At 39.8% G+C, this 25,062-nt stretch overlaps 1 protein-coding gene across 6 annotated transcripts in view; it reads right to left on the bottom strand.

Annotated features, from left to right (window-relative positions):
* LOC100701417 (rho-associated protein kinase 2) overlaps positions 1-24,982 on the bottom strand; it is a 37,260-nt gene extending 12,278 nt beyond the window's left edge. For all 6 annotated transcript variants that reach the window (XR_001223291.3, XM_013266123.3, XM_019345970.2 and 3 more), the window contains exons 1-22: positions 24,474-24,982; positions 19,407-19,488; positions 18,801-18,901; positions 18,036-18,173; positions 15,896-16,156; positions 15,103-15,247; positions 14,691-14,829; positions 12,898-12,989; positions 10,603-10,762; positions 7,547-7,643; positions 7,374-7,453; positions 6,910-6,958; positions 6,683-6,818; positions 5,754-5,845; positions 5,298-5,544; positions 4,292-4,398; positions 4,013-4,172; positions 3,427-3,587; positions 1,839-2,023; positions 1,312-1,381; positions 1,037-1,140; positions 349-535 (exon numbers count right to left, since the gene is read on the bottom strand). Coding sequence is in view for 5 of the 6 variants with exons in the window: in XM_013266123.3 (XP_013121577.1) it covers positions 349-535; positions 1,037-1,140; positions 1,312-1,381; positions 1,839-2,023; positions 3,427-3,587; positions 4,013-4,172; positions 4,292-4,398; positions 5,298-5,544; positions 5,754-5,845; positions 6,683-6,818; positions 6,910-6,958; positions 7,374-7,453; positions 7,547-7,643; positions 10,603-10,762; positions 12,898-12,989; positions 14,691-14,829; positions 15,103-15,247; positions 15,896-16,156; positions 18,036-18,173; positions 18,801-18,901; positions 19,407-19,488; positions 24,474-24,569 (2,889 nt within the window). In the remaining variant the exon portion in view is untranslated. The remainder of the gene's footprint in view (positions 1-348; positions 536-1,036; positions 1,141-1,311; positions 1,382-1,838; positions 2,024-3,426; positions 3,588-4,012; positions 4,173-4,291; positions 4,399-5,297; positions 5,545-5,753; positions 5,846-6,682; positions 6,819-6,909; positions 6,959-7,373; positions 7,454-7,546; positions 7,644-10,602; positions 10,763-12,897; positions 12,990-14,690; positions 14,830-15,102; positions 15,248-15,895; positions 16,157-18,035; positions 18,174-18,800; positions 18,902-19,406; positions 19,489-24,473) is intronic.
* Positions 24,983-25,062: the final 80 nt, after the last annotated feature.

Here is a 25,062-nt window from a genome sequence, read left to right as displayed (position 1 = left end):
ATTTCAAAACAAACTGTACTTTGAGCTTTCCAGAATGAATAAAAGGGAACAAAGCCAAGCCAAACATTAGTGACTCTCATTGTTCTTAATAGTTTATGATGTTTTGTAACAGTGGTTGCACAAATGATGGTCTTGAGGGTAAATTGCTACTGACATAACTAAATATTTCCCAGGGCATTAAAGATACCTTGCAGAGTTTGTAGCTACAACCAGTGGTATACAGAAGTGTAAAGATTTTCTGAGAAGGTCATAAGTTACACAAAATGTAGCAACAGCAGGCAGGGACTTCATCCAAACAGCTAACAAACGTTTCTTGGCTCGAACAAACAAAACTTGAGCCGATCTTACCGAGCTGATGGTGGCCTCCTTATCGCTGAGCTCCTGCTTGTGCCTCATCATCATGTCGCTGATCTCTAGCTCCTTCATGATCTTTTCTTTCTCCAGATTGGAGAACTGCTCCTCAACGACGGAACGAGCCAACTTCTCAGTGTCTGCTCTGGTCAAGCTTTCTTCCAGTCGGGTTGTCAGTGACTTCCTGCAAAGGGAAAGAGAGCATGAATTACCATCATCTTATTAATTACCAGAGCTGTATAAATCCTAGAAAGACCTATAAATCAACAGCCTGTAGTGCTACCATGCACTGATATTTCTGGGACCTTTTCGTCTTTGCTGAATTTGAAAGCATTATTTGTCCACAGTAATGTTTGGCTCGAGTGCATCTGGGACAGCTGCTAATCTGGTTCAGCTTCATTCAGTCTGTGAAAGGTCGTGTCCTTCTGTTTGGCTGAGATTAATTTGAACAAGGGAAATGACACTAATCTGAGAGGACTGTTATATTCTTAAAGTACAGATAAAATTCATTTTGTGGAGTTGAGACACGTATTTAACTGCCACTATCACTTTAAAAACTGCAAGTTTGAATGGTTTGTTTTTTGCTGCTTATGTCAATTTCCACACTAACCTGGTGATTAAGTGTTTACAGTGTTTTTATACTGAATGCAGAGTCGACTGATCAAAGCACAGCAGCCACAGTTACCTCTCTTCCTGGTATTCTGCCAGTTGCTGCTGCACCTCTTCGTACAGCTTATTCTTCTCATCACGCTCATCTGTCAGCTCACGGATCTGCGTCTTGTAAAGGGTCTTTGATAAAGAAAACATGTAGACCCAATCAGTTTTTAGATTACACTTACAGAGTAAACGTGTGAGGAGCTAGGGAAAGCCAATTCCCTTAAATGTACAATTGAAGTGATTTGGCTGTCACTGCTGTTTGCAGATAGCATGCACAAAAAGGAAAAGAAAAGAAAGAGTTACTGTGAAACAGTGCTGTGCCTCCAGTTGGTCCTTCAGCTCCTTCAGCTGGCCATCAGCCTCCTGCTTTTCCCTGAAACAGGACCAGAAATCTGTCAGTCATTGCTGCAGGCCAACTGAACACCAGAGCCAAAGCAATGTCTTTAAATCAGAGGAAATGAATGAGACTTGCCAACAACATTAAAGTCACTAATACTCTTGCTATATTTGTATATGCATATTATGCTCATTAGATATCATGGGTGCAGTCCAATACTCATACTACCTACTTAGTTAGCCGGAAAAAGATTTAGTATGTTCTAGTACACTGTATTTTAAAAGTACCAAGTTGTGCAATTGCATGTGGTTGCATTCTGCATAAAGCGAGCCATCATGCTTTTCAGGGCATTTTGATGCACAATCCTCTGCAATATAGAGGGGTCAAAAGTAGTATGAAAACTGTATGTGGTATTAAATACTCCCTAAGGGCAGCTACAGTATATACTGAAATTAAAATGAACAAGTATGCAGTATGTGGACATGTGTCTGACCTGCGTAGTTCCTGGTTCTGTTTCTCCAGCATCTGCTTCATGTCTAACAGTTGGTTGAGTTCCTGTTTGAGCTGTTTCTCAGAGGACTGGAGCACAGACACCTGCTGGTTCTGCATCTTCAGTTCGCTCTGGCTCATACTCCGCTTGTGCATCTCCTCCTCCAGACGTGAGGTCAGGTGCAACACCTGCAAAGACACATGCAGGGATGCGAAGCTGTGGTTAATCCTACTAGTAGCTGGTTAGACACAGAGGGTATAACTTCAGAACAACTGAGCACCACTTTGTATAAAATGCTTGAAAATAAAATCACATGCTCATTACAAAAGGCCGTTGCTCACCCACCTAGTTTTCCTTGTTCATCACCATAGAATGTAGATATTAAGTCTGTGATAATGTTTTTTTGTTCAGTCAAAGCCATAGCCAGGTGCAGAATATGATTTTACCCCCAAATGAATTTTTCTTAGTTGAGTAAAAGCACAATATGAAATTTCGACAGTCTTAAAAGTTTACGTCAAGCAAAGTGATGACTATTATACACATAGTATACATACTATAACCATGATAATACCTACTGAATCCTGCATTGCAAGGCATAGTTTCTTTCCATGGCACACCTTCCTTGTTGTAGTCATGATCATTGCACACAATGCAAGCAGATTTTCTCCTTTATTTGCTACTTTGTTGAATTCTATCCATTCTGTTCAGGTTTGCTTTGTTTTTCCACAGTTGCCATTGCTGAGTGGATTAGGTAAACACCCTAATTTATGTATAAGTGCTAATCCTGTGCAAAAAACAAGTGTGTACGAAAAAAGTACTGTTGAATTTATGAAAAGTGGAAAAAAAAAAAAGAAAACAAAAGAGAAACTTCAGGTTTAGGAAAAGGTTTTGAGATGCTCGCTGTGGCACAAGTGAGAAAAAATGTTTTAATCCTCAAATATTAAATAATAATAATAATAAATAAATGAATAGCATCTGTGGGTTAGTGCCAGGAAATGACAGTGTAAGTGATGATATTCAGAAATGACGGAAGTCATTTGCAATGAAAAGATAAGATCATTTCAGATAAGATAAGCAATACCAGAAACCTTTCCATTTAGTATTTTATTTTATTTTTGAGGATTTTGTGGCTTATGGATTTGGAAAACTGCAAATAATGGCCCAAAAGTGGTGTGGTAGTAATAAAAACAAAAAAATAATAACATTAATAAGAATAAGGGTTACAATAATAAGTAGTAGTAGTAACAGCAGTACTCATTTTAAAGACTTATGCTTAAAACTCCAAGAACAGCCAGGCCATTTGTTTGTATGCATGATCAGAAATACTTGTAAATTTGTTCATGCAACAAAAAAAAAAAACTTCAGATCTAAAAATATTAATACTGATTTGTGTATGAAAAGTTTGTGTGCTCGATTCATGAACAGATTTGTGCGTACACGCCATTAGTAAATGAGAGCCGTTGTGAGGTTGTTGTTTTAGAGATTGCTAAAATGGGAAACTTTGAAACTCTTAATATTTGATGTAGGATCATTTCTTCAAAACAATGTCTGAAGTTACCACTTTTTCGTTCATGTTTCATTTGGGACAAACCTCTTCAGAAAGTTTCTCCTTCTGTGCCTTAAATTCATCCAGCTTGTTCTGCGCCTGCTTGTAATCACAGTCCAGCATGGAGTAGTCTTTTTTTAGCTGCAGCAGCTTTCCCTCCACCTGCATCTTCAAGCTGCGCTCCTCCTGCAGGGTGCACTCCATCTCTGAACCGAAGGAAATCGCAAGGAAAGACATCAGCAGGACAATCTACACTGCACTCGTCACTGGAGTATTGCCAAATCATTGCTGCCTTTCAGTAAAATTGCTTGTGGCATGAAATAAATGGACTAGCATGAGAGGGACAATCAGCAGCAAATCTAAACGTCAGTCTGTTCAGAGTTTTCTGTCAACCTGCTGGGAATGAACTAGAATTATTTGTCAGTAATGTTTAACATCAATCTACCCTTCATTTGTTTCTTCAACAGCTTTTAAAAGCAGCAGAAGTCACCTTTTCCCTTTTATGACTGGCTTTTTCTTAAGGTAATGCCTTACTTTGGTTAGTTTACACCATATTTAACTCACCTATCACTTTTACATTTAAGAGTACTCTCCAATCAACATTCCCTCTTCTTCCCTCCCACTTCCTCACCTTTTAAAGCCTCGGACTTTGCCTCCTCTATGGATTGGTCGGTCTTCTTTTTATCAGCAAGCTTGGCTTTGGTGGCCTTGTGCTCTGCCTCCTCCTGCTCCAGACTCTGCTGGAGGGACTTCAGCTTGAACGTAAGGTCGATCTCTTGGTTGCTCTTTTTCTAAAGGGTCAAAGATGGATATTGGAGTCGTAATGTCTGTTATTTAATGAACCAAAGTTTTTAAGGAGGAATACTTCTTCCTTCAATTTGGAAATTTGTAATGAGTAATCAAAAACAACCTTCTCAAGCTCATTGAGCTTCTCCTGTAGCTCCTTTTTTTCAGTCTGGACCTTGGAGAGAGATGACTTCACTTCTTTCACCTCTTCTTCCAGCCCTGAGATGCATCCTGTAATGGAGGAATGGGAATTGACTAAAAGAACAGTAACATTCATTACATGTTTTCTTTTTATTTGTCATAATGCTACCATAATGAAGCTCTATACAATGTGACAGTGTTGAGCCAAACGTGTAGTAAATTAAAAACTGTGCCTGAACTGTTCAGCTTCAGACATTACATAATATCCCAGCCCACATACATCTTTAAATATGCAGAAAACATTGCACTCAGTGTTTCTTTTCCCTGACTCCACCCACACGGACACTCTGACATGGGGTGGGGGGATCATCAGGCATCATAACAAACAGGTAACACTGTGGTCTACATACATCCCCTCTGACCTCAGTCAGTGGCCTGTCTGCCAGGAGTGAGCATGCTTAAGTTTCCACAAGAGGTTCTGGCTTGGGTTTTCCTTTGGCTTTTACGGCCTCTTGCTTCACTCTCAGGCTTTTGAGCAGATGTTTCCACCTATGATCAGACATTTCCCAGTGCCTGATCCAGAAAAGTGATTCACATTTAATGTTGAGCCTTCAGCTCCAACTTGCATAACATCTTTTTTTCCTGCTCTGTTTACTGCAGTAACTTTTAGGGAGTATAAAGATCACATTGATTACCTGTGGTTAGGGTGAGTAAATCAGTGTTTCACTGCAGAGGTATTCATTCGATGACCTTTTACTATCTGACAAAACAAATCAAAGCTTGATGATGAGGTAACTGCTGAAAAAAGATTAAGCAACTATATCTTAACATAATTTTATTTCTGCACATTGTTAATGAAGGCTGTAGTTTACCTACAACTGGCTACCAACAAGAGAGTCCAAACAGAACTCGCATTTCCTTGCTTTAGATCTGTTTACAACTATGTTAATACCTCTTGCTGTCAGAGTGTAATAGAGGCCACGTCTCACCCTGTAGGTCATTAATAGTTTCTGTCCCCATGTTGCGGCCTCTCCTCTCCTCCTCCAGCTCGGCCTGCAGCCCCCTCAGCTGCTTCTCCAGCTCCATCTTGCTGTTTTCAAGCTGGCTGCACTTTTCCTGCATCTCCCCGAGGCTAACCTCCAGGCTCTGGGCTTGTTTCTGCACCTCCGCCTGACTCTTCTTTAACCGCGCTACAGCCTCCTGCTCAGCCTGAAGCACAGCATTGACGTCCTCAAGCTACGGATATTAAGGGAAGGAAAAAAATTAAGATAAGATTATTTTTTTTATGCTGAAGGCATTCAGAATTAGGGATTACCAATTTGGTATGTTTTTATTAACATGAATAAAACACATATTAAACACAGTAAAAAAGTGCAGTGATATGGAAAATTGAAAATAAGAGAAAGACAACACCATGTTAGGTGACTTTAAAAAGCTTCCCTCACTTGTTTTTGCAGCTGGATGTTCTTCTCATTTGAGATGTGCGAATTCTGGTTCTTCTTCCTCAGATCCTCTAGCTGGTCCCTCAGCTTGTTCACTGTTGAGTAAAAACAAAGTCATTTATAGTTAGTATAGTATAAAAAATTTCATCCATCCATACAATATTATACTACTGTCAATCCACAACTATTAATATTTCTGAGCCTGACGTATAAATACACAATTTGACTTGCCTTAGTCAAATATAAAATCAAATGACAACCAAAGATATGGAAAGATATTTCACAAGTTGTACATCTCATATTTAGCTAAGTACTGTGCAATAGTCTTGAGCAACTCCTTAGGTTTTGGAGGAAAAATGGGTGCAAACATGTACAGTTTGTACACTTCTAACAAGCTTGAAGGTCAGTGCTTGGTGTGATGACTTTTATTCTTCTTCTGTGGGTGTTGGCTGACTTTCGTTGCTGTGATGTGTCAAGTTTTTGGTTAAAAGCTCTTTGCTTTGCACTTTGTGCAGAAATATTATTTTATACATGCAAAATGCATTTTTGAAATTTTTCGTAGATTTAACTAAAGAAACGAAAACATATGCGTTTTTGATTTTGTGGCTGCTCGTAACAAAGTGCAACTTAAGATTGGTTCTTTAAGCCTGATGATTCACAGTGTTACGTAGCTTAAACAAAAAAACAAAGCAAAATGAAGAAATGGTCAGGTACAACGACTGGACTGAAAATGAGCACAAAAAAAAAAAAAGAAGAAAAAAGAAAGAAGAAGAAATGACAAAAACTTCAAAACTCCTGTAGTATTGCTCAAAATCACTTTAAATAAAATAAGAAGAAGTCCTCCTTTAAAGCTCCTTTTAAGCAAAGTTTAAAGAAATGAGGGACAGCTCAAGACTTTTGCACAGCACTCTACATTTGTTCATGGTGCTCACGTTCGTTCTCCAGGCTGCGTTTCCTGTCAGTTTCGATCTCCACCTTGCGCAGATTCTCAGCACTCTGGTGCTGCAGCAGAGCTCTCTCTCTCTCCAGCTGCCTCAGTGAGGCCTCGACTTTCTGCCTGCTGTTCATCTGATGAGAGAAGAATTCGCACACAGTGTGAGTGGAAACAAACTCTTTCTTTATCTTATCAGGTACATGGTTGAAATGCACTTGCTCTTACCTCCTTGTCCAATTCTTTGACGAGTTTGTCTAAATGGTTGGTAGCATTTCTGGGTGGGGGGAAAAAAAAAGATTAAAATTTTTCACAATTAGTTAATAATTGTCTTTTTTAAAATGTATTTATACATTGAAATTCTTCTTGCTTTATTCTTTTTCTCTGTCGCTTTTGGATTTCCTTTAACATCTCCTAATATTGGAATTTCTAAAAGCAGCTTTGAGGATGGGATGTCACTTCCTGTTTTACAAAACACTTCTATATATCCGGAAGTAAGTGACACACCATATAAAATCTCTTCTGTGGCTCAGGGCAACCAGTTATCCTTTGGTGAGGTCTAATTTAAAAACCTTTTAACCAAGACATTTAATAAGCTGACAGAACACTGATTAACATTTATGTTTATATAGCAAACAGGATCATATTTCGTGATGATGCTCAGCTTTGTCTGCCTGTATGTTTTATCTTACCTGCACTTTTGCTCCAGCTCATCTTTGGCCTGCATCTCATTGTCGAGCTTCTCTTCCAGTTGGGAAATCTTTTTCTGCAGCTGCTCAAATTGACAGATGAGTGAGTACGAAAATAGCATTATTTGATTTTCATTTTCTCCTCAAATAAACCCCTCCAAAAAACAGAAAACTACCTCTTTCTTATTGTCTGAACAATTGTCCTTGTCCTCTAAGATTTCCTCATAGTCCTCTGAATCTTTTGCAGAACTGCTTTTACTTCCCTTTAGCAGCCTGAGAATGAGAGAAGGACGGTCAATAACCATGAATGCTTGTAACTGAGTCAACCTCAGGTGGATTTCCAACCCTGACAGCATCACACACCATCATCAGGTCCACATTTCTACAAGCATGAGATACATTTTGTCCCAACCAGATCCATTAAATGACATAATTTATTGCCCAGCGTTACATGACATTAGAAAGCACTTACAGTAATACCTATAAGCCTAATCCTAAAACCATACACAGTGGAAAAAGCAATAAAGTATGAAGATCTTTTTGGTGTCTTGGCATAAATCTTCCAGCCCACGCACTTTTTGCCAACTGTTAACCATCTCGGTGGGCTTGCAGCGATGGGAATTATTGAGTGACTCGGCCACAGGGGCTGAATAACAACTTAACTATGTAAAGCCTTTTTATGACACCAGTTTTTGCAGAGTGTTCACAATTTTTACAATCAAAACACCTGTGCTTACAGCAGACAAATTAAGAGTGATTTTAGAAAAGGTACACACTAATACGCAATTAGACTGAAGGTGTGAGTCTGCACTCATATACAACACATTCACCTTTCACATGAAAAAAGACAACAATTAAAGATCGGAAGGAGACACATGCTAGAGTACTATTAGTGTCGGCCGTGAGGTTGGATAATTGGCTCCAGCATAAAATCTTTGCTAAATCAAACAAGCAGATTCATCTGCTGTCGTAACCTTTCTGGAAATATGCAATAATTATAATTAGCCTGATTATTTTATACTGCTTACGAATAATTTTCATTTAAGTGTTAACTCTACTGTCTACAGCATTTCTGCTCAAACTTTTTCAGCTCCCCTCAGTTAAATGTAATGTGTTATCCAATTACTTTTTTCAAGTAAAGAGTAAAGTAAGGGATTGCTATTGCAAAAAAGTAACTGGATTACTGTTACTTTCCCATAAGCATGCTGCGTTACTGAACCGTTATTTTGTTTGTGAGAGTGTCTCATGACAATGACGTATGAACGTGCGACGTCTGTGGCAGCAACAGACGTGTAGATCAACAATGGATAATATGGAGTGCGGGAGAGAGTACGACCATGCAGCGTTTAAAGGTTGGAAGTACTGACATTACTTTTGAGTTTTAATTTGAAAAAAGTGACAAAAACCTTAGAGTCCGCTGTCGACTCTGCGTGGGAAGAAAACTTTTTTCTACAGAGAAAAATGAAACTTCAAATCTGAGCAGGCACCTAGCAAGCCGCCACGGGAATGTGAAATTCACAGAGAAACCCCCGGATCCCCCCACTGACATGAGCTCTGCGACACCGGGCAAACCTCCACCCGCCCCACTCCTGCTAAACAGGTGACAATAGATTTAAGAGCGACAGCACTTAGTGCTGCTGAATCTTCGATTTTATTTGTTTTTTTGCCGTGTTTTACTATTTGAAAGAGCGAGTGTAAACACATATGCTGGAATATGCAGAAAATAGGTTTAAATGTTCAACAAATTTCTTCAGATTTAATTTTTGCTTGATGCAATGTGCATAAAGTTAAAAGATTAAAACTAATAAAACAATTTTTAAAAAAGGGACTTTTTCATTTGATTCACTTTTATATGATGGATTATGCAGAAAAAATAGAACTGGGCTGAAAGGTCTATTGCTTTATAATGTATCATCACGCTTTTTAAAAGTAATTAAGTAATAAAGTAACTAATTACTTTTGAAAATACGTAATCAGTAAAGTAACAGGATTACTTTCTTGGAAAAGTAATCGGTAATTAGTAACTAACTACTATTTTCAAGTAACTTGACCAACACTGATTGTAACACTTGAGCCATTTAATTGAGCTGCTTCACTGCAGAAGCAGCTCCTGTGGCATTTGGGAATCGCTGCACTGTTGTGTAGCCAGATGGAAGCGATGTTGGTCTGGAAAATGACTGGTGATAAGGGGCACCAGCTGGTTAACCACAGAACAAATTTCAAAGCTCAGTCTCCCACGCACAGGACTGGCTCAGCTGTTGTCCACGCTACGAAAAATGATCACTAATGATGTTGCAAAGAGAGAGAATGATATCTTATTCTGGTGGAGAACACGTTCAGCATACATGCTGTCTGTGTTTATTTTGAAAATGTGCATGTGAGCATAGATGACTCATGTACAGAAGACCAAATCTACCTACGGGTACAAAAAAGATAACCTGAAGCTGATCTAAATGACTAGGTCCAGAAGCGTAGATGAGCAGCTGTGATAAGGACAGGTTTGTTTCTTTATCTGTTAAAGTTGACTTATTTTGTGAAGTTTCCTTTTTGTTTTTGAATATTTGCTTATTGAGGCTTGACTTTGTGTGGAACGGGAGGAGAGGATGGCTACTTATGGCAGATCTTTAAAGGGTATAAATTAATCTATTGAAACGGATTGTGAACACGTTTCATGTATGATGATTAGAAAACTGTGTTTTTGATCTTCCCAACCAACTTGCCTTAGCCATTTATGAAGTGAATTTTATCCAGATAATATGTCTTGAACAATAAACGCTGCCATTTTTAACACAATAGCTTTGTTTGGGTGATTGCTGCCTTAATGGTGGTTGAACCTGCAAGTGTTGTTTCATTCTATTTTTTGCTGAACAAAAGCAGGGTTTACAAAGCAGGATTCATCACAGGCGACAAGGGCAGTTAAAGAGGCTGTCAGAACAAGGCAGCAGTGTGGAGTTTTAACAGGCCTGCAGTGTCTGACTGGTGAGGCATGGGCGTGAAGCTGTCTTTTCCTCTCATATTTTAAGCACTGTTGTTCTAAAAGCCCGTTTCCTCAGTGTAATTAAGTGTTGCAAAATATCTACACACACGCTGAGCTTTGTAGCATAAAAATCTCAATTTAAAAAAAAAAGAAAAGACGGGGAAAACTAAAAGGAATGCAAACATGAATATATCAAATACTTAAGAACAAAAGAAGAGTTAAAGTAAAATAAAAATATGAAATTCAAACACTTACTGATCCTCCTTGAAGTAGGTGAAACCAATAAATGGTAGCTGGTTGCCAACAAAGGCTTTGGGTGGAGGAAAGGTCTCAACATCTCCTTTCTCAACCTCTATGTCATCAAAGTTACTGGTGTCTAAGTCACCTTTCAGCTCTGGCACAACTGGGGCCACAGCTGGAAGACAGGAAGAGAGGAAAAGAGTCATGAAGTGAAAAAAGGGGAACGAAGGAGGTGCAAACCAGGAGGATTAAAGCAAAGAGAAACTGCTGTTTTACATAAAATCAGCCTAAAAACAATCCTGTGCTTGGGGATTTAAAATTAAAATACATCAAAGACATCTGAGTGCTAATTTTTTTTCCAGCAATTTGAATAAATGCATGTCCATTTTGGCTTTGGTTACTTTAGGAGTCTGCAGGTTGGCGTGAGCCTGACACCACTCCTTTTCCCGTACAGTGCTTGCTTTGTGCCCCATACACAGCGCCTTTCACAAGCCATGCCAAGAGAGAAGGCTCCTTCTGCGCTCTCTTTTCACAGGAGTGACTCTAAAAGTCTGCAGACAAAAATGTGTTAAAGGGCCAATCAGATAAAACTAAGCAATCCCTCGAGCCTATAAATAGATCCTAATTAGAAAAAAAAAAAGCAGCGATTTTGGATCAAGTTCTTCAGACCAGCGCAGTTCTGGCTCTGAGTAAAGAGCTTATTACAGCGGGTCAAGACACAGCCCCCAGTTTGACAAATGTAACTCAAAGATGGTGCAGAAAACACAGAGAGAAATCAAGCGCAGGAATGAAACAAATGAGGGGGAAATAAAAAAGAAGCGATAGAGACAAAAAAAAGCCAAAATGTGGTGAGACAGAAAGAGACTCAGGGCGCTCCATGGAGGCCCTTGTGGCATGACTTCCCAGAATGCTCTCTGATAGCGGGTGACTAATGACAGGCAGCCACGGCCACAGAGAGAGTGAGAGAGCGGGAGCAACCCTCCAAACTGGGACGCCCCTCTCATTAGACCGGTCCACACAGGCCGCACAGCCTGCCCCACCCGCCGCTAAGGGGGGTGCTGCCTCCAGTCGCATCCATCCATTCATTCATTCATTTATCCAGCCAAGCATCCATCCAACTACCCGTGGTGCTGGTTTCGTTGCGTTCAACCATCCCTGTGCTTAATAAACATGAAGTCAACTCAAATGATAAAGCGCTGAAATCAGTGCCCAGACGCTGCGGGAAGTAATATCACCCTTAGACACAGAGGGCCGAGAGGGACGTGCAGCTCAGCGGGACTTCACAATGGAAGCAAGGTCGTGTTTGGAGTGGTTGCATGAGCGTGCACATGCAAAGATGAAGAGAGCCGAGCGGCACAGCAGTGGTTTCGAGTTCCAGATTGCCAGGCTGTGATCAGAAGTTCTGTCTTAATCGGAGCCAGGTGAGGCAGAGACAGGGCGAGGCAACGAAAAAGAGTCTGAATGTAATTACATACAGAGACAGAGGTCCTGCTCATACTTCTAATATATCCCTTTTTACTTATTTTTTTCTCCTTCTTGTTTCTTTTTTCCTTCCTGATACAGACAGTCTAAGAAAAGAAAAAATATACTAAAGTACAAACATTGGTACTGATTTAGCAATTATAGTATTATATAGCTAATATACATAGATTTTTTCTCTTTATTCTTTTCCTAACCCACCTGTGAGTAAATAATTATGTTATATTATCTATCTATCTATCTATCTGTATTGAACCTTAAGCTACAACATCGTGTTCCTTTTATCCAGTCACACATGTGGTGCAGGACTTCAATATGTTCAGTACACTGAAGGATAAGGATGAGCACAGTAAAGTATTAACTACATAATTATATAATTCCCATCTGTTTCTCAGTGTACAACAGTACACACTATATCACAAACTCAGTGACAATTTCAGTGTTTTATTGATTTTCATCTCTCACCAATTTATGATTTTGGACTGGTACCCATACGTAGCTGATTATTCTGCATAATGTTCTCTCCTGCTCTGCAAAGCACCCTGTCATATACTGTCAGATATGAATGGCGAGCATATGGAGAGCATGTGTACCATACAAGTAGATTTAATGACTCAGGAGCTGGAAATAAAATTCTAACTCAGACTGAAGCAAAACAGAACTGCAGTGGAATGGGCTGGAGATGATAAGAGAAGCAAAATAATGGGAACGGCAACAAACCGAGAAAAAGAAAAACATTTGCACATTACCAGAAATGGAAATGTATGATGCTGCTGCATTGTTGCATAATATAGAGAGAAGTTTTAAAGACAAGTATATGGATACACTTACTGTCACGGATGTTGTCAAAGGTCCACTGGTTGTTCTTAAAGAAGGGGTGACATTTTATCTCGTCCACTCCGGTGCGGCCCAGACGAACCTTCCTGCACACAGCGACAGGAACAAGCAGTCAGACGGTGAGCAGGTTTGCCTAAGTGTGACACAGTGCAACACAGTACAGCACACCCCTTTCCTCCTCTCCACCCACCATCACGAACATGTCATCCCAAACACATGGAACTTAGCGGAGTGACCACTCTGCACTAACCACACTGACCAGCATGGAGAGCCACCATACCACTGCTGGACAATGGATACGCCTGAAAACCTCTTCAGTCCAAGTTCTAAGTAGTAAAGACAGGAGGACTGGATACCAGGCAGGAACATCAACAACTCTGACTCAAGAGCTCCTAGATCTTCCCTCCTTCTCTCCTCTCTCTCTCACTGAATCTATACACACACTCATTTTCCCTCTTGCCTCATCCCCTCGCCTCCCTCCTCCACCTCTGGGTACAGGGTTGGAGGGGTGGGGCAGTTTGGGCTTGCCACGTGTGGGACATTCCAGATCTAGCCAAGGGGAAGAGAGGGCAGGGGTGGGGAGGGAAAAAAAACAAAAAAATGAGGAGAGACTTTAAAACCTCTGCGTGAAAAAGTGACATGCAGCCAAATCAGAGTTACAAGCCATGTCTCGATGCCCAGAAAACTGCAAAGGAGAAAGTTACAGACGAAAAGGGAGAACGAAGAAATGGAAAGTGGCACCGAGAAAAGGTAGAAGAAGACATTTACAAATGAAGCGATGAAAAACACATGGTGAGAAAGGAGAGATGAAAAATTCCAAAACGAGCAGGGTGGTTGTGCTTACACATGTGATTCACCATAATGAGGAGACAGTGATGGAGCATGTAGGTTAAGTGGTGAACGCAGTCAGTGGTCAGTGTTCAAGGTGTGTGTGTGTGCCAGCCGTACACACATGCGAGATTCTGTCTGTGGTGAGAGAGCAGTGAGTGAGAAGGTAAATAAACTGAGTGAGGAAAAATGAAAGGCTGCTCTGTACTGAAGCAGAAAGGGCCTGTGTTTGAGCCCTGACGTGGGCGGAGTTACTAATGTAAACAGGAAGTGGTTTCTTCAAGGGGGATGGGACACTATCCGGAAACATGACCCATATGCCCATTCATCCAACTTTTACCTTTACAACTAATTTTCCCAAAAGTATCTTCATCAGCCACGTTTTGATTGGTTGGTTGGTTGCAGGAGGAAAAATACACAAACTGAAACTCAGAAGTGAGGCCTCTCAGTTACTTTGTGAGACATGGGCAGACATCCCTGTGGTTAATAATATATGTCAGGCAGGAAATCTAAAGTGCAGGATCAATCCAAGGAAACAAAGAACAATACCACAATGATATGTATTTGCAGGCAAATACACGCCTTTGTTTTTTATCACTCTGTGCTTTCCTTTGTCTTCCGCTCACCCCACAGGCATCCATGGCAGATAGCTGCTTCTCCCTGCTTCTGCTTCTCCCGCTAATCAGACTTCTTGGTGGTCGTTGCATCACATTCAGAATCACTTGTGCTTTTGCTGTTGTTGCTGACATATGCTTCACCTCATTGCTTAAAGGCTTGTTATTACGGTGTTGTGTTTATCTCTAATGTAAATTCAGAAAGCTTGTTAACAAGGTTATATGTACTATGCACTATTTGCTTGAAATAGTCCTTAATATAGTATTTTCCCTTTTTACTACTAAATTCTTGTTACATTATACAGTAAGCCCTTGTTTTTGTAATCTATTGTTCCATATACAAACCTGTCAGTAAGGAAGGCACAGATGAGATCTTTGGCATTTTGAGACATCTCTACATCATCTGGGAATACGAGCGAGTTCTGGTGGTTCATAATCTTTCCGTACGTTCCAATAAGGGACTCGGCATAGAAAGGAGTTTCACCTACAAGAAGAGTGAGAGGTCAAATTCTCAAAACACAGATCCGAGAGCTCGAGCAAAAACTTACATTTTTATAATTACTAATATAAAGGAAGTTACATTGTAATATCCAAACAGCAAGAAAACTGAACATAATGCAACTCTGTAATGTTGAGTTGACCTCTCATTATCTGGTTACAGCCAGAACAGCCTGGGCTGAATTATACATGTAATGGGCACTAAATCATGTTTGCTTTCTTAATAAAAGCTTAACTGAATGAACAGTACATAACTTACCAACTAGCAATTCATAGAGAACTACTCCTACAGACCACCAGTCACACTCCCGGCCATAGTAGCCATCACCACCCTGAGACTGGAGAACCTCGGGGGAGATGTAGTCTGGTGTGCCTACGGCTGTGTCACATTTCACCATACCTGTCTGCAGAAAGATGAATTTAGAACATAACACACAGGAAAGCAATAGTAAAAGGTTGGAAAGGACTTTGGACAGAAAGCAGAAAAAAGTCTTTAAAAAAAGCTAAAAAAAAAAAAAAAAAAAAAAAAAAAATCACAGTGTGGATCAATGAGCTTATGAAACTAGCTTAAAATTGTTTTACGATATTTTCTTTCAAAATCTTTCGATGTTAGGACAACAACTATGCAAAAAATTCTTTAAAAAATCTTTACCATGTGGACCACAAACGAAATGTGTTTTAAGACTATTTCAAGTTTCTTTACCAGACTGAGACTAGGGAAGGAATTGCATGACATACTCTGTCTACTGGCAGCTATTCAGAGAGCTCAAATGAGTGAAATGAGCCATTTTGAAATTGCTGTGGTGAAAACAAAAGGATGAAAAACACTTCCTGTCCCACAGCAGCAGAGGCGGGACTGCCGCCTCACTCAAGGGTGGTTGTTTAGCACATAACTTCTGTGGCCTTTCAAAACAACATGATGTAAGAGCTTCACTTCACCATGTGAACACCTGGTGGTGCACTGAAGCTCTGAAAAATCAAAATGTCATTTTCCTCTTCCTTCAACTAACTCAGAAGGCATGTTTTGTGACACAACTATAAACTCAACATACCGAGCCCATCTTCATGCATGTGCCAAAATCAGCCAGTTTGAGGTGTCCGTGTTGGTCCAGCAGCATGTTGTCAGGCTTAATGTCACGGTGGATGAAGCCCATCAAGTGGATGGCGTCTAGCCCCAGCACTACTTCTGCCGTGTAGAAGCGAGCCCATTCCTCAGGGATGTCGTAGTTCATGGTGAGTGTGACCAGGTCTCCTCCGGGCATGAATTCCATCACCATGTAAAGATGCCGATCATCTTGGAAAGCACAGCATAGCTACAAAACAGTAACGAGCAATTACAATATCATTGATGACTTTTTTTTAAAGATCTGTGTGTGATTTTATCTCAGACTTAATGCTGATACGGTGCCAGGTCATTACTGAAATGTATAAACAGAAGGTACTGTTTTGGGATGTAAACATGAATATGTTGTCTTGTCTTAATATTATTTGATTACTCTATGATGAATGTTTTATCTCCAGGTCTTTAAGGCAGCATTAAATTGGATCTTATTTAACAAGCACGCTATCTGCATTCAATATAACAAGACTCTTACAATATATTGGTTCTATTGGTCTATTCCACACATCATTTGTTTCATTTTCTTATCATAAAAATATTCTTGCACCCCTACCCAACTGTTTTACTGTTCATTTATTTTAATATAATCTCCATATGCCATCTCTAAACACTCGGACCATCTGGTTACATCGCTTGTTTTGACAAAGTGCTTGCCATCTGTACCTAATGCATGCAATAACAATAATTCCAAATAAATTATTAAATGTTTTACAGTTTGGCGGTGCGTGACATTACTGATGTCTGTTAGAGAAGTTTATCTTTAAAAGCTCAAAAACCAACTATTGTGGTCTTGTTTGTTGATAGTCATCTCTCTGTGCTGTTCTTTTACTCTTTGTTTTCCCTTCAGCCAACCAGCCATGGAGGTAGACTCCCCCTCCGAGCCCAATTTGGCCGAAGGTTTATTCTTTTCTCCCCACTGTCGCCGAATGTAATTATTTGATAACCATCTACAGAAACAACCAGTAACAACCTAGTTTATATTTGACACAAAAAAAATATATATCAATATCAACCTATAACAATGTTCTACAGAAAGTTTCAGCATTATGATTCTATGATACCAGTTTTAAAATGCATAAATGTAGCACGCTGTAAATGTGTGAACTTCCTTCATCACTTAGTAGACACACAAAACAGTATGACCGGTTTTCCCACATGCTGCGTAGGGGTGTTACCACTCAGGGCTGTATTGACTACGTCACATGGAGGATCTCATTATCCTAACAACAAGCCAGGGATCGGTTGAGAATAAGTCTAAAACGGGTTATGGGCCTGTGACAGACCATTTTAAATGGCTTTATGTTTATTATTGTAGTGTATTTACCATACAGAATGCTTCAATAAATGCTGGTTAAAGCTAGAGCTTTAACCAGCATTTATTAATGGCACAGTGAACTGTGTTCACAGTCAGTGATTTCTGAAGGTGTTCCTGCGTCCATGCACTTATTTCTATGACCGAATGAGGCCAGTTTTTAATGCAATGTAATCCGAGGGCCTGAAGATCACGGCCATCAATTACAGGTTTGCAGCTTTCTCTCTCGTGCACAGGGATTTCTCCAGATACGCTATAAATATAAATCCTGATAACATATTCAAAGTATTCACAATTTTTTCATTGAGAAACGTTATCCTGAAATTGTTGCACAGTTGGTAGATGCAGTTTGTTTTTTTAGATTGGTGAACTTTTGTCCATCTTTCAGAGAAACTCTGTTCTTTTCATCATGTTACTGAGCCGTTGTTAATTAAGCTAATTAGCTGCAAACTGTTTCTTTTCAGCACCACTTAATTTCCCAGCCTTTTGTTGCCCTCTCCCAACTTTTTTTGAGATGTGTTGCTGCCATTCAAAATGGGCTACTATTTTTCATGAAACGCTAAAACATTTCAGTTTAAACATTTGGTGTGTTTTCCGTGTTCTACTGTGAACACAATATATCTATGAAAACCTCTGTGGCTGAAAGGAGTTAAAACTTCTGTTCTATATGTTCTCCGATGCTACATCTTATGAATATTTGTAGAAAAACAAACAAACAAACAAACAAACAAAAAACAAAAAAACCCCAAAAAACACACACCTGGACCACCCAGGGGCTGTTGGAGAAGGCCATGATGTGTCTCTCCTCCCAGAAGAAGGCCGAATCTGACCTTTTGATCATCTCAAACTTGCTGAGCTGCTTCATGGCATAAACCTTCTTAGAGGCCTTGTGACGGACCTGCAGAGAAGGACGTGACAAAAAAGGGAGAGATGTGAGAATGTAAATAGTGATAACTCAACAAGAACAATATGGACAAGATGGTAAGAAGGTCACAGTGACCAAGATAACACGGGAGATGCAGAGAAACAGAGACAGAGATGGGAAGCCATAATTGTAGGACACACCCATAGAAAGACATGTTTACACAAGATTTCAAACACAAACATACCATGTCCCCCATCCACACCCCCACACCAGACTTCACATTCATCTCTCACACACTGAGCCTGTCCAGACTTGTTTCCACCCAAGAGATACCACATTCTACCAGCATAAGATGCAGATATATGGGAAACTGAGAGTTAGGGAGAGTAAGAAATGTACTGATTGGCTTAAACTTGGAGTCAGGCACGTTGGCAATTTAAAAAAAATCAAAAAAAAAAAAAAATCAAGTTGTAAAAATCACACATTTTTAAAGACTGTTGCTCCCTCTAGTGGTTCAAATATTTCTGGTAGCTGCTGGATTTGGGAACAACCGGAGAACTTCCCCCTTTAAATCACGCTGCTTTGCTCTTCCACAGAACGCAGTTTAAAATTAAATAGCGTAACTCAACAGACAACCTTTTATTGATCCCTTGAACTCACCAGCTGCACTTCTCCATAAGCTCCTTTTCCGATCAGCTTGACTTTCTCAAAGTCATCAAGCTTCATCTGAAGTTCTCGCAGCTCACTCACTAAGTCTTTATCTGCAGATGAGACACATACACGAGATCAGACAAAGATAAAGCTGATTTATCTAACACTTTCCCAGTCTAATGAAATCTACTGCAGCAGTTTTGGAGAAAACATGTTGAACAAATTAACATAAAAGTAGATTTTTTTAAGAAATGAAATGTCAAATTTAGCTATAGTCACCACATTCTGCCAGGTTTTCTAGGTTGAATGTGGTTGCACCACCTTAAATAAGAAAATTATTGGGGGGAAAAAAACAAGGCTATGCAACAAGACCACATATCAAATACAAAGGTTTTGGCAGGAAAAACCTGTTAATCTCCCCAAAAATGTTAATTTGAGTAGCAACACCAGACCAGGGAAATCTCTCATATACCTCTCTTTTTACCTTCTTAAAGAAACAGTGCACATGGTTTATCCCAAATCTGATGCTGGACAAAGGGAAAGTCTTGCACGATTTAAAAAGTCATGGTTTTCATCACTAAGACACACAAATGCAAAACAAACATGAGAACTTACATCTGTTCAGAAAGGACTCTATGTTTTTGTTTTTCCGTAAGGGCGGGTAATTCAAGTCATTGACCAGCGCATTCATGGAATCCTGAAGGACAAGAAAGAGAAGAAGTTTTTATTAGAAAGGAAAATTAACAGAAATGAACATTTTGAAATAGTGTTTAATTAACAAAAAAATAAAAAATTCTGGGTCTAATTCAATGACAATGTCAGTGTACAGTGGAAACACCAGTATCGTTCAAAAATGGGAATATTCCTCAGGTTGAGGTGAATATTCACGGAAAATTAATGAAATTTAAATAATTTCTTTATCATTATATTGTCAAGGCAATTCATGAAAGTCGGGAAGCTCCGACTGTGCTGGCTAATAAAAGCAAACAACTTTAATGAAGTAAAGATGGCGGTAAGAACACTCCAAAATGTAAACAAGTGGGGAAACCAAATCAGACTGCTAAACCAAAACAAACACAAAAGAACAATTGAGGCTGGACAAGGAGACGAAACATGTCATGCAACAACAAAAAAACACAGACGCGTGTTCATGTTTCGGTCGCTTCCCTAAACACACAGACCCGCCATCAGACCCACCGACACCAGCTCCAGTAAAGCACAGTGGAGCCGTGGCACCGTCAGAGTTAAAGCTGGAGCCTCAGCAGTGTCATCGGTGCTTAAATGGGCGGTGTTGTGTTTCAAGTTGAACCAAAATGTGTCTGTGATCCACATGCATGAGGGTGGCAGGGCAGAGCTGGGTGGGGGTAGGGTGTGCGTGGGGGGCGGTGAGGCGGGGTAGGTCAGAGTGTGCTATGATCTCTGTTCCCTAAAAAACAGGGGTCGTGTTGAGTCATCCAGCATGTCAGCGAGTGTAGGGGCTGTATCTGGTTGTCTGTTTGTTCTAGGACATATGAGTGAGTGGAAAGGGGCATGTGGAACAATTCTGCACCTTTAAATAGCAGCGGTGAGGAGCGATCTCCCCCACCACACATGGGTGGAAATAGACCTAAAGGCTCAGAAGCTATTGTGGGACGAACAGCTTATGGACCTGGATTCAAGCTGAGAGCTCGAGGATAGGTGATCATTTTACAAAAGATCAGCCGGCGTAACGGTCGTCGTTATCGCGGCACCGAGGGAACTAATATGCAAATCCAGTCTAATTTTAGCAGTTTCAAACAGGGTATGACTGTAGTTTGTTGCAATGTGTGACTAAAATCATGAAGGACTTGTTCAGGTTTTTGCAGCTTGGTATCTGAGTCCTGTTTTCGAAAATAAATTTAAAGTGAGTTCCTGCATCTTTTGTCACTGCTTTTGTTTCTGATACAAAAGGCATACAATAAAAAGATTCACAAAGGGATTTATCCAGCTGAGATCAGGGTATACAAGTTAAAACAAGATTAAAGTGGGAGCCAAGGTCCATCACACCTTGATGGATTAAGCATACAGCTTCAGGTTAAAAATAATATCCATACGTTCATTTTAAGCATGGAAAATTACCAACATGCCGGTTGTATTCCATTTAAGGAGAACTGTAATTGTGCAAGGCAGTGGATCCCCAAGCTAAAGCAGCTAAGCATAACAACATATTTTAACATCTTATTTTCAGCTGGGTTTTTCCTGAAGAAAACAATGGACGCCAAAGACTGGTGTCACCATTTAGGTATCAGATCAAATTCCTTTGGATATAAAAACCCATCACGTCATCGTGTTATCCTGTTAGGTATCATTTTAGATAGTGATCAAATTAGACATTTGATCACTGAGTGTTTTTGTTATCCTCCGCTGTTTAATTCTAGAAAATCACTCTGTGTGATGTAAAGTGACGTAAAGGGGTTAAGATTTAAATGCTTCCTCTCTTATTTTACTTTCAGACCAGCAAAAGGCGAAAATGATTAGACCCAGCATGTTTGACTTTCACTGGAATCTCGACAAATCTGAACATGATTCTCTAGTTTAGTCTTCATGGCTTGTTCTCGCCTCCTGAGAGAGCACCTTCCACCCACTTCAGTGTGAGCTGATACTGTCAACATAGTCAAGCTTCAACAATGGCTTAATCAAGTTGCTCAGGATGCATCAAAATGTACTCGGCCCATCCAGATCCAGCCTCCACCAGACACAAAACAGACATGCCTTCAACTGTTCTACTGATCCCAGATTTAAGGGTTTTTTGTTCTTATATACAGGGTGTCTGATCCATGCACGTTTTTAATTCTTTACTAAGGAGCTGTCACGTAAACAAAAACAGCACATTTACTGAAATATTCCGTGAATATGTTATGAAAATAAGTATGTGATATGTAAATATGCTGATGAGAAAACAAAAATTGTGTTTATGCCTTCCACAATTGTGCCGTAAATTGACCAATGAGACATTATATGGGCAAAAGTGTAGGGCCACGCCTCTTCACATTTGAATTCAGGTGTTTCAGTCCCATTACTACAGGTGTATAAAACCAAGCACCTAGCCATGCAGACTACCTTTACAAACATTTGTGAAAGAATGGATTGTTCGAAACAGCTCAGTGAATTTGAGCATGGTACTGTAATGGGATGCCATTGTCCAACTAGGTCTGTTTGTGTTTAACTGTAAGTGGTATTATTGCAAAGCGGAAGCATCGAGAACCAAAGCAACTCAGTGAGGAAGTGAACACAGATGAACAGGGCTGTTGAGCGCATAAAGCAAAAATACATAAAGGTCAATAACTGCAGGGTTCAGAAACTCCTCTGGTTTGAACATCAGCACAAAAACAGTGTGGCAGGAATTTTGTGGCAGTTGTTTCGATTGATGTTTCCAAAACATACAAGAAAATCCTGTTTATGCTTTGTATACTTAGTAGCTGATTTGCAATTATTATTTTTGTACTCCCCAAGGGGCTCTTTAAAGGGGACCAAACTTTTAGCTTTGAACAGCACTACAATTGACTCTGCATGATTCACGGTTAAAAATAACCCTTATTTACTCTATACTGAACCTTGTTATGGCCCATCAGTTCATCCTGTCTAAATCGACCTGTTTAGCTCCTTTTCCTTCAAGATGACTTTTTTCTGATTGGCTGCAGCCTCGCAAACAGAAGGCTTTAGCAGCACATGGGAAGGGTTCATGCACTACCAGCCGGAGGGAGTATATTGTATCTGAGATGACCATACTAGGGATATCAGCGCTCTCTGACAGGAACCAATAGATCAAAAAATGGAAATAAACAGTCTAGAACGGAGTGTTTAGAGTAGTCTGAAACATTGCCTATATTTAATATGACCATCCACTATTGATATATTGACAGAAAAATAAAAAAAACAGTAACGAGTCCTCTTTAAGTTTTATTGTTTGTGATATTTCTGTGATAAATCTGGTGCCCAGGTGTAGCTGACTGGACTTATTATACATGATTTATTTATCCATTTATACTCGTTTGTCAAAAATATCCTCATGTCTTAAATCCTTATGTGGATATTTAAGGAGTTTTTCTCTGACAACTTGCACAATTAATTACTCAGTTAATTGACATAGAAAGCCATGACACTGCGCAGCAGCTAACATTAATTTACCGACTGAAGTACATCGTTCTCGATTATAATGATCTCCGACTCAACTACATTATTTTGTTCAGTTACTGTGAACTCATTAGGTTTTCAAAGTATTCCAAAGACCTCAAACATTCAGGCCTTTTCTCTGGGGTTTAGTTTTTTCTTTACTGACCATCAATAACCCAGCAAAAGCACTAACACAGAAATAAAAGACATCAGGTTATTCCATTAAAAGTCTAAATTTGTATCGTACAAAAGAAAAAAAAAACAACGTATATACGAAAAATAACTGTGGACAAACAGGAAATGGTGACATGAGGACACAACAGGTTAATTCCAGGAAGTGATTTCAGCTTCCTGTGTGGTAGCTCCCTGCATTTTAAGCAGCATGATGGCCACGGAGATACCTGACACCATTTATAACTGAGCACAGTGATAAAAATCAAACATGACTACTAGTGAAATTTGGAGTGATGACAGAAACGGGCTAAAATTGATTCTCATCATTTTTTTTTTTTGCCTGATTATGTCACAGAGTGATGTAACCTGGGTCTGTTGTCGTACATCTGAGGGAGATTGTACTTTTGGCTCATGATTCAGCACTGGGAATAGACATGGACCAAAGGGCTGCTTTGTTTAGGCAGCAGGTGCATACGGCATGAAATCTGGTGCAACTGTCACATTTGTTTGGACAGATTTAAAAAAAAAAAAAATAAATCCCTCAGCATGACTTATATGTTTTAATGCTGACTTTAATGAATGACTTACACAGTAAACAGACTCTACTGGCTTTTTGCTGAGTCAAAGCGTGCCTGCAAACAGCTTACAAAAGTTGATCCAGGCTAGACATGTTCTCAAAGCTAACTCTGGGTTGTCAAGATGAAAATATTAAGCCTATTTTAAACTGGATTGTGCCATAAGATCAGCACTATTGGAAAACTACAGACAGCCTGCTGTGAGATCCTGAATTTATTCTCAAAGATTGAGGCTTGAGGAGTGTGAGCAGCTGAGCTGAATATGTTCTCAGTGCAGGCCACCACAGCAGACCCCTGAACAGGTAATACCAGACAGGCATTGATTGAGTAAGGGAAAGGGAGGAGTGAATGTAGTTCATAGCTGATCAGATTGTAAATTTCACTGGAATTTCATTCACTCATTTGAATGACTTCCAGCTTCAGTGAGTTGGAAAACTATCACATCTAATTATTACTATGCAGCATTTTCCATTGAATAATTCTGTTGTAAGTTTAGGGAGTGTATGGTATTCCATACAGGAAAGGTGGGGCTTCCCTCTGCTCCAGTAAATGTCTGATTAAAGGCCAAAGGAGCATGATTAGCTTAACCTTAGTTCTTATCTTCTGCGTGATTAAGGCTACAGGTCAACAATTTCACTTTTTCCGCTTTCGGTTGTTTTTTTTTTTTATTGTTTTTCCTCTAAAACTTTTTTCTCAGATGACTGACAGACTAATTACTCACAAATATGTGTCTAACTCACTCCCTATCTCTCAGTCTGAAAACCATACTTGTATTAGAGCCTCAGGGTGAATGCAAACTCACCAGCAGGGTTGCCAAGTTTAGTGCCGACTGTGGATTCCTTATCAGGGACTCCAGCTTCTTCAGCCGGCTTTCCAATCTGCTCTCCGCTCCCAGCATGATTACAATGAAGTGTATCCAGTTCAAATGACATTAAAAATATAAGGGAAAATACAAAAAACAAATATACAAAAAAAACAAAAAAAAAAAACACCTGCGAGCCTGTTGTTTTCTCTCAGGTAACAGGCTTGCGATAGAGGCGCACTCCGCTCTTGCTTTGCTTCAGCTCCTCATGTCAGCTCTTGAAACTGCGGCTTGAGTTGTCTGGTTAATTATTTATCCGAGGCCCAAACAAACCGTCTCGCCCAAGTTTTCATTAGTGGTCACACAGACACACACGCAAGTGAGAACCGAGCGGGTGTGTCGAGGTAAACTTCACTTTCAGATAAGTGTCGTCTTGCTATCAGGCAGGCAGGTAACACTAAAGCAGAGCCGAGCCAACATGTACAACCTGTAAAAACGATTAGTCAAGTAAGGATCACACAAGTTTGACTTCCGGTTGCAACCGCCAGCATAAAAATCTCAAGGGCAAGTTGACTTGTATAAGACTAAT

The sequence above is a fragment of the Oreochromis niloticus genome, linkage group LG15, assembly GCF_001858045.2.
Source record: "Oreochromis niloticus isolate F11D_XX linkage group LG15, O_niloticus_UMD_NMBU, whole genome shotgun sequence".
In the NCBI taxonomy this organism is placed as follows: Eukaryota; Metazoa; Chordata; class Actinopteri; order Cichliformes; family Cichlidae; genus Oreochromis; species Oreochromis niloticus.
This window is presented reverse-complemented; position numbering and strand designations above follow the sequence as displayed.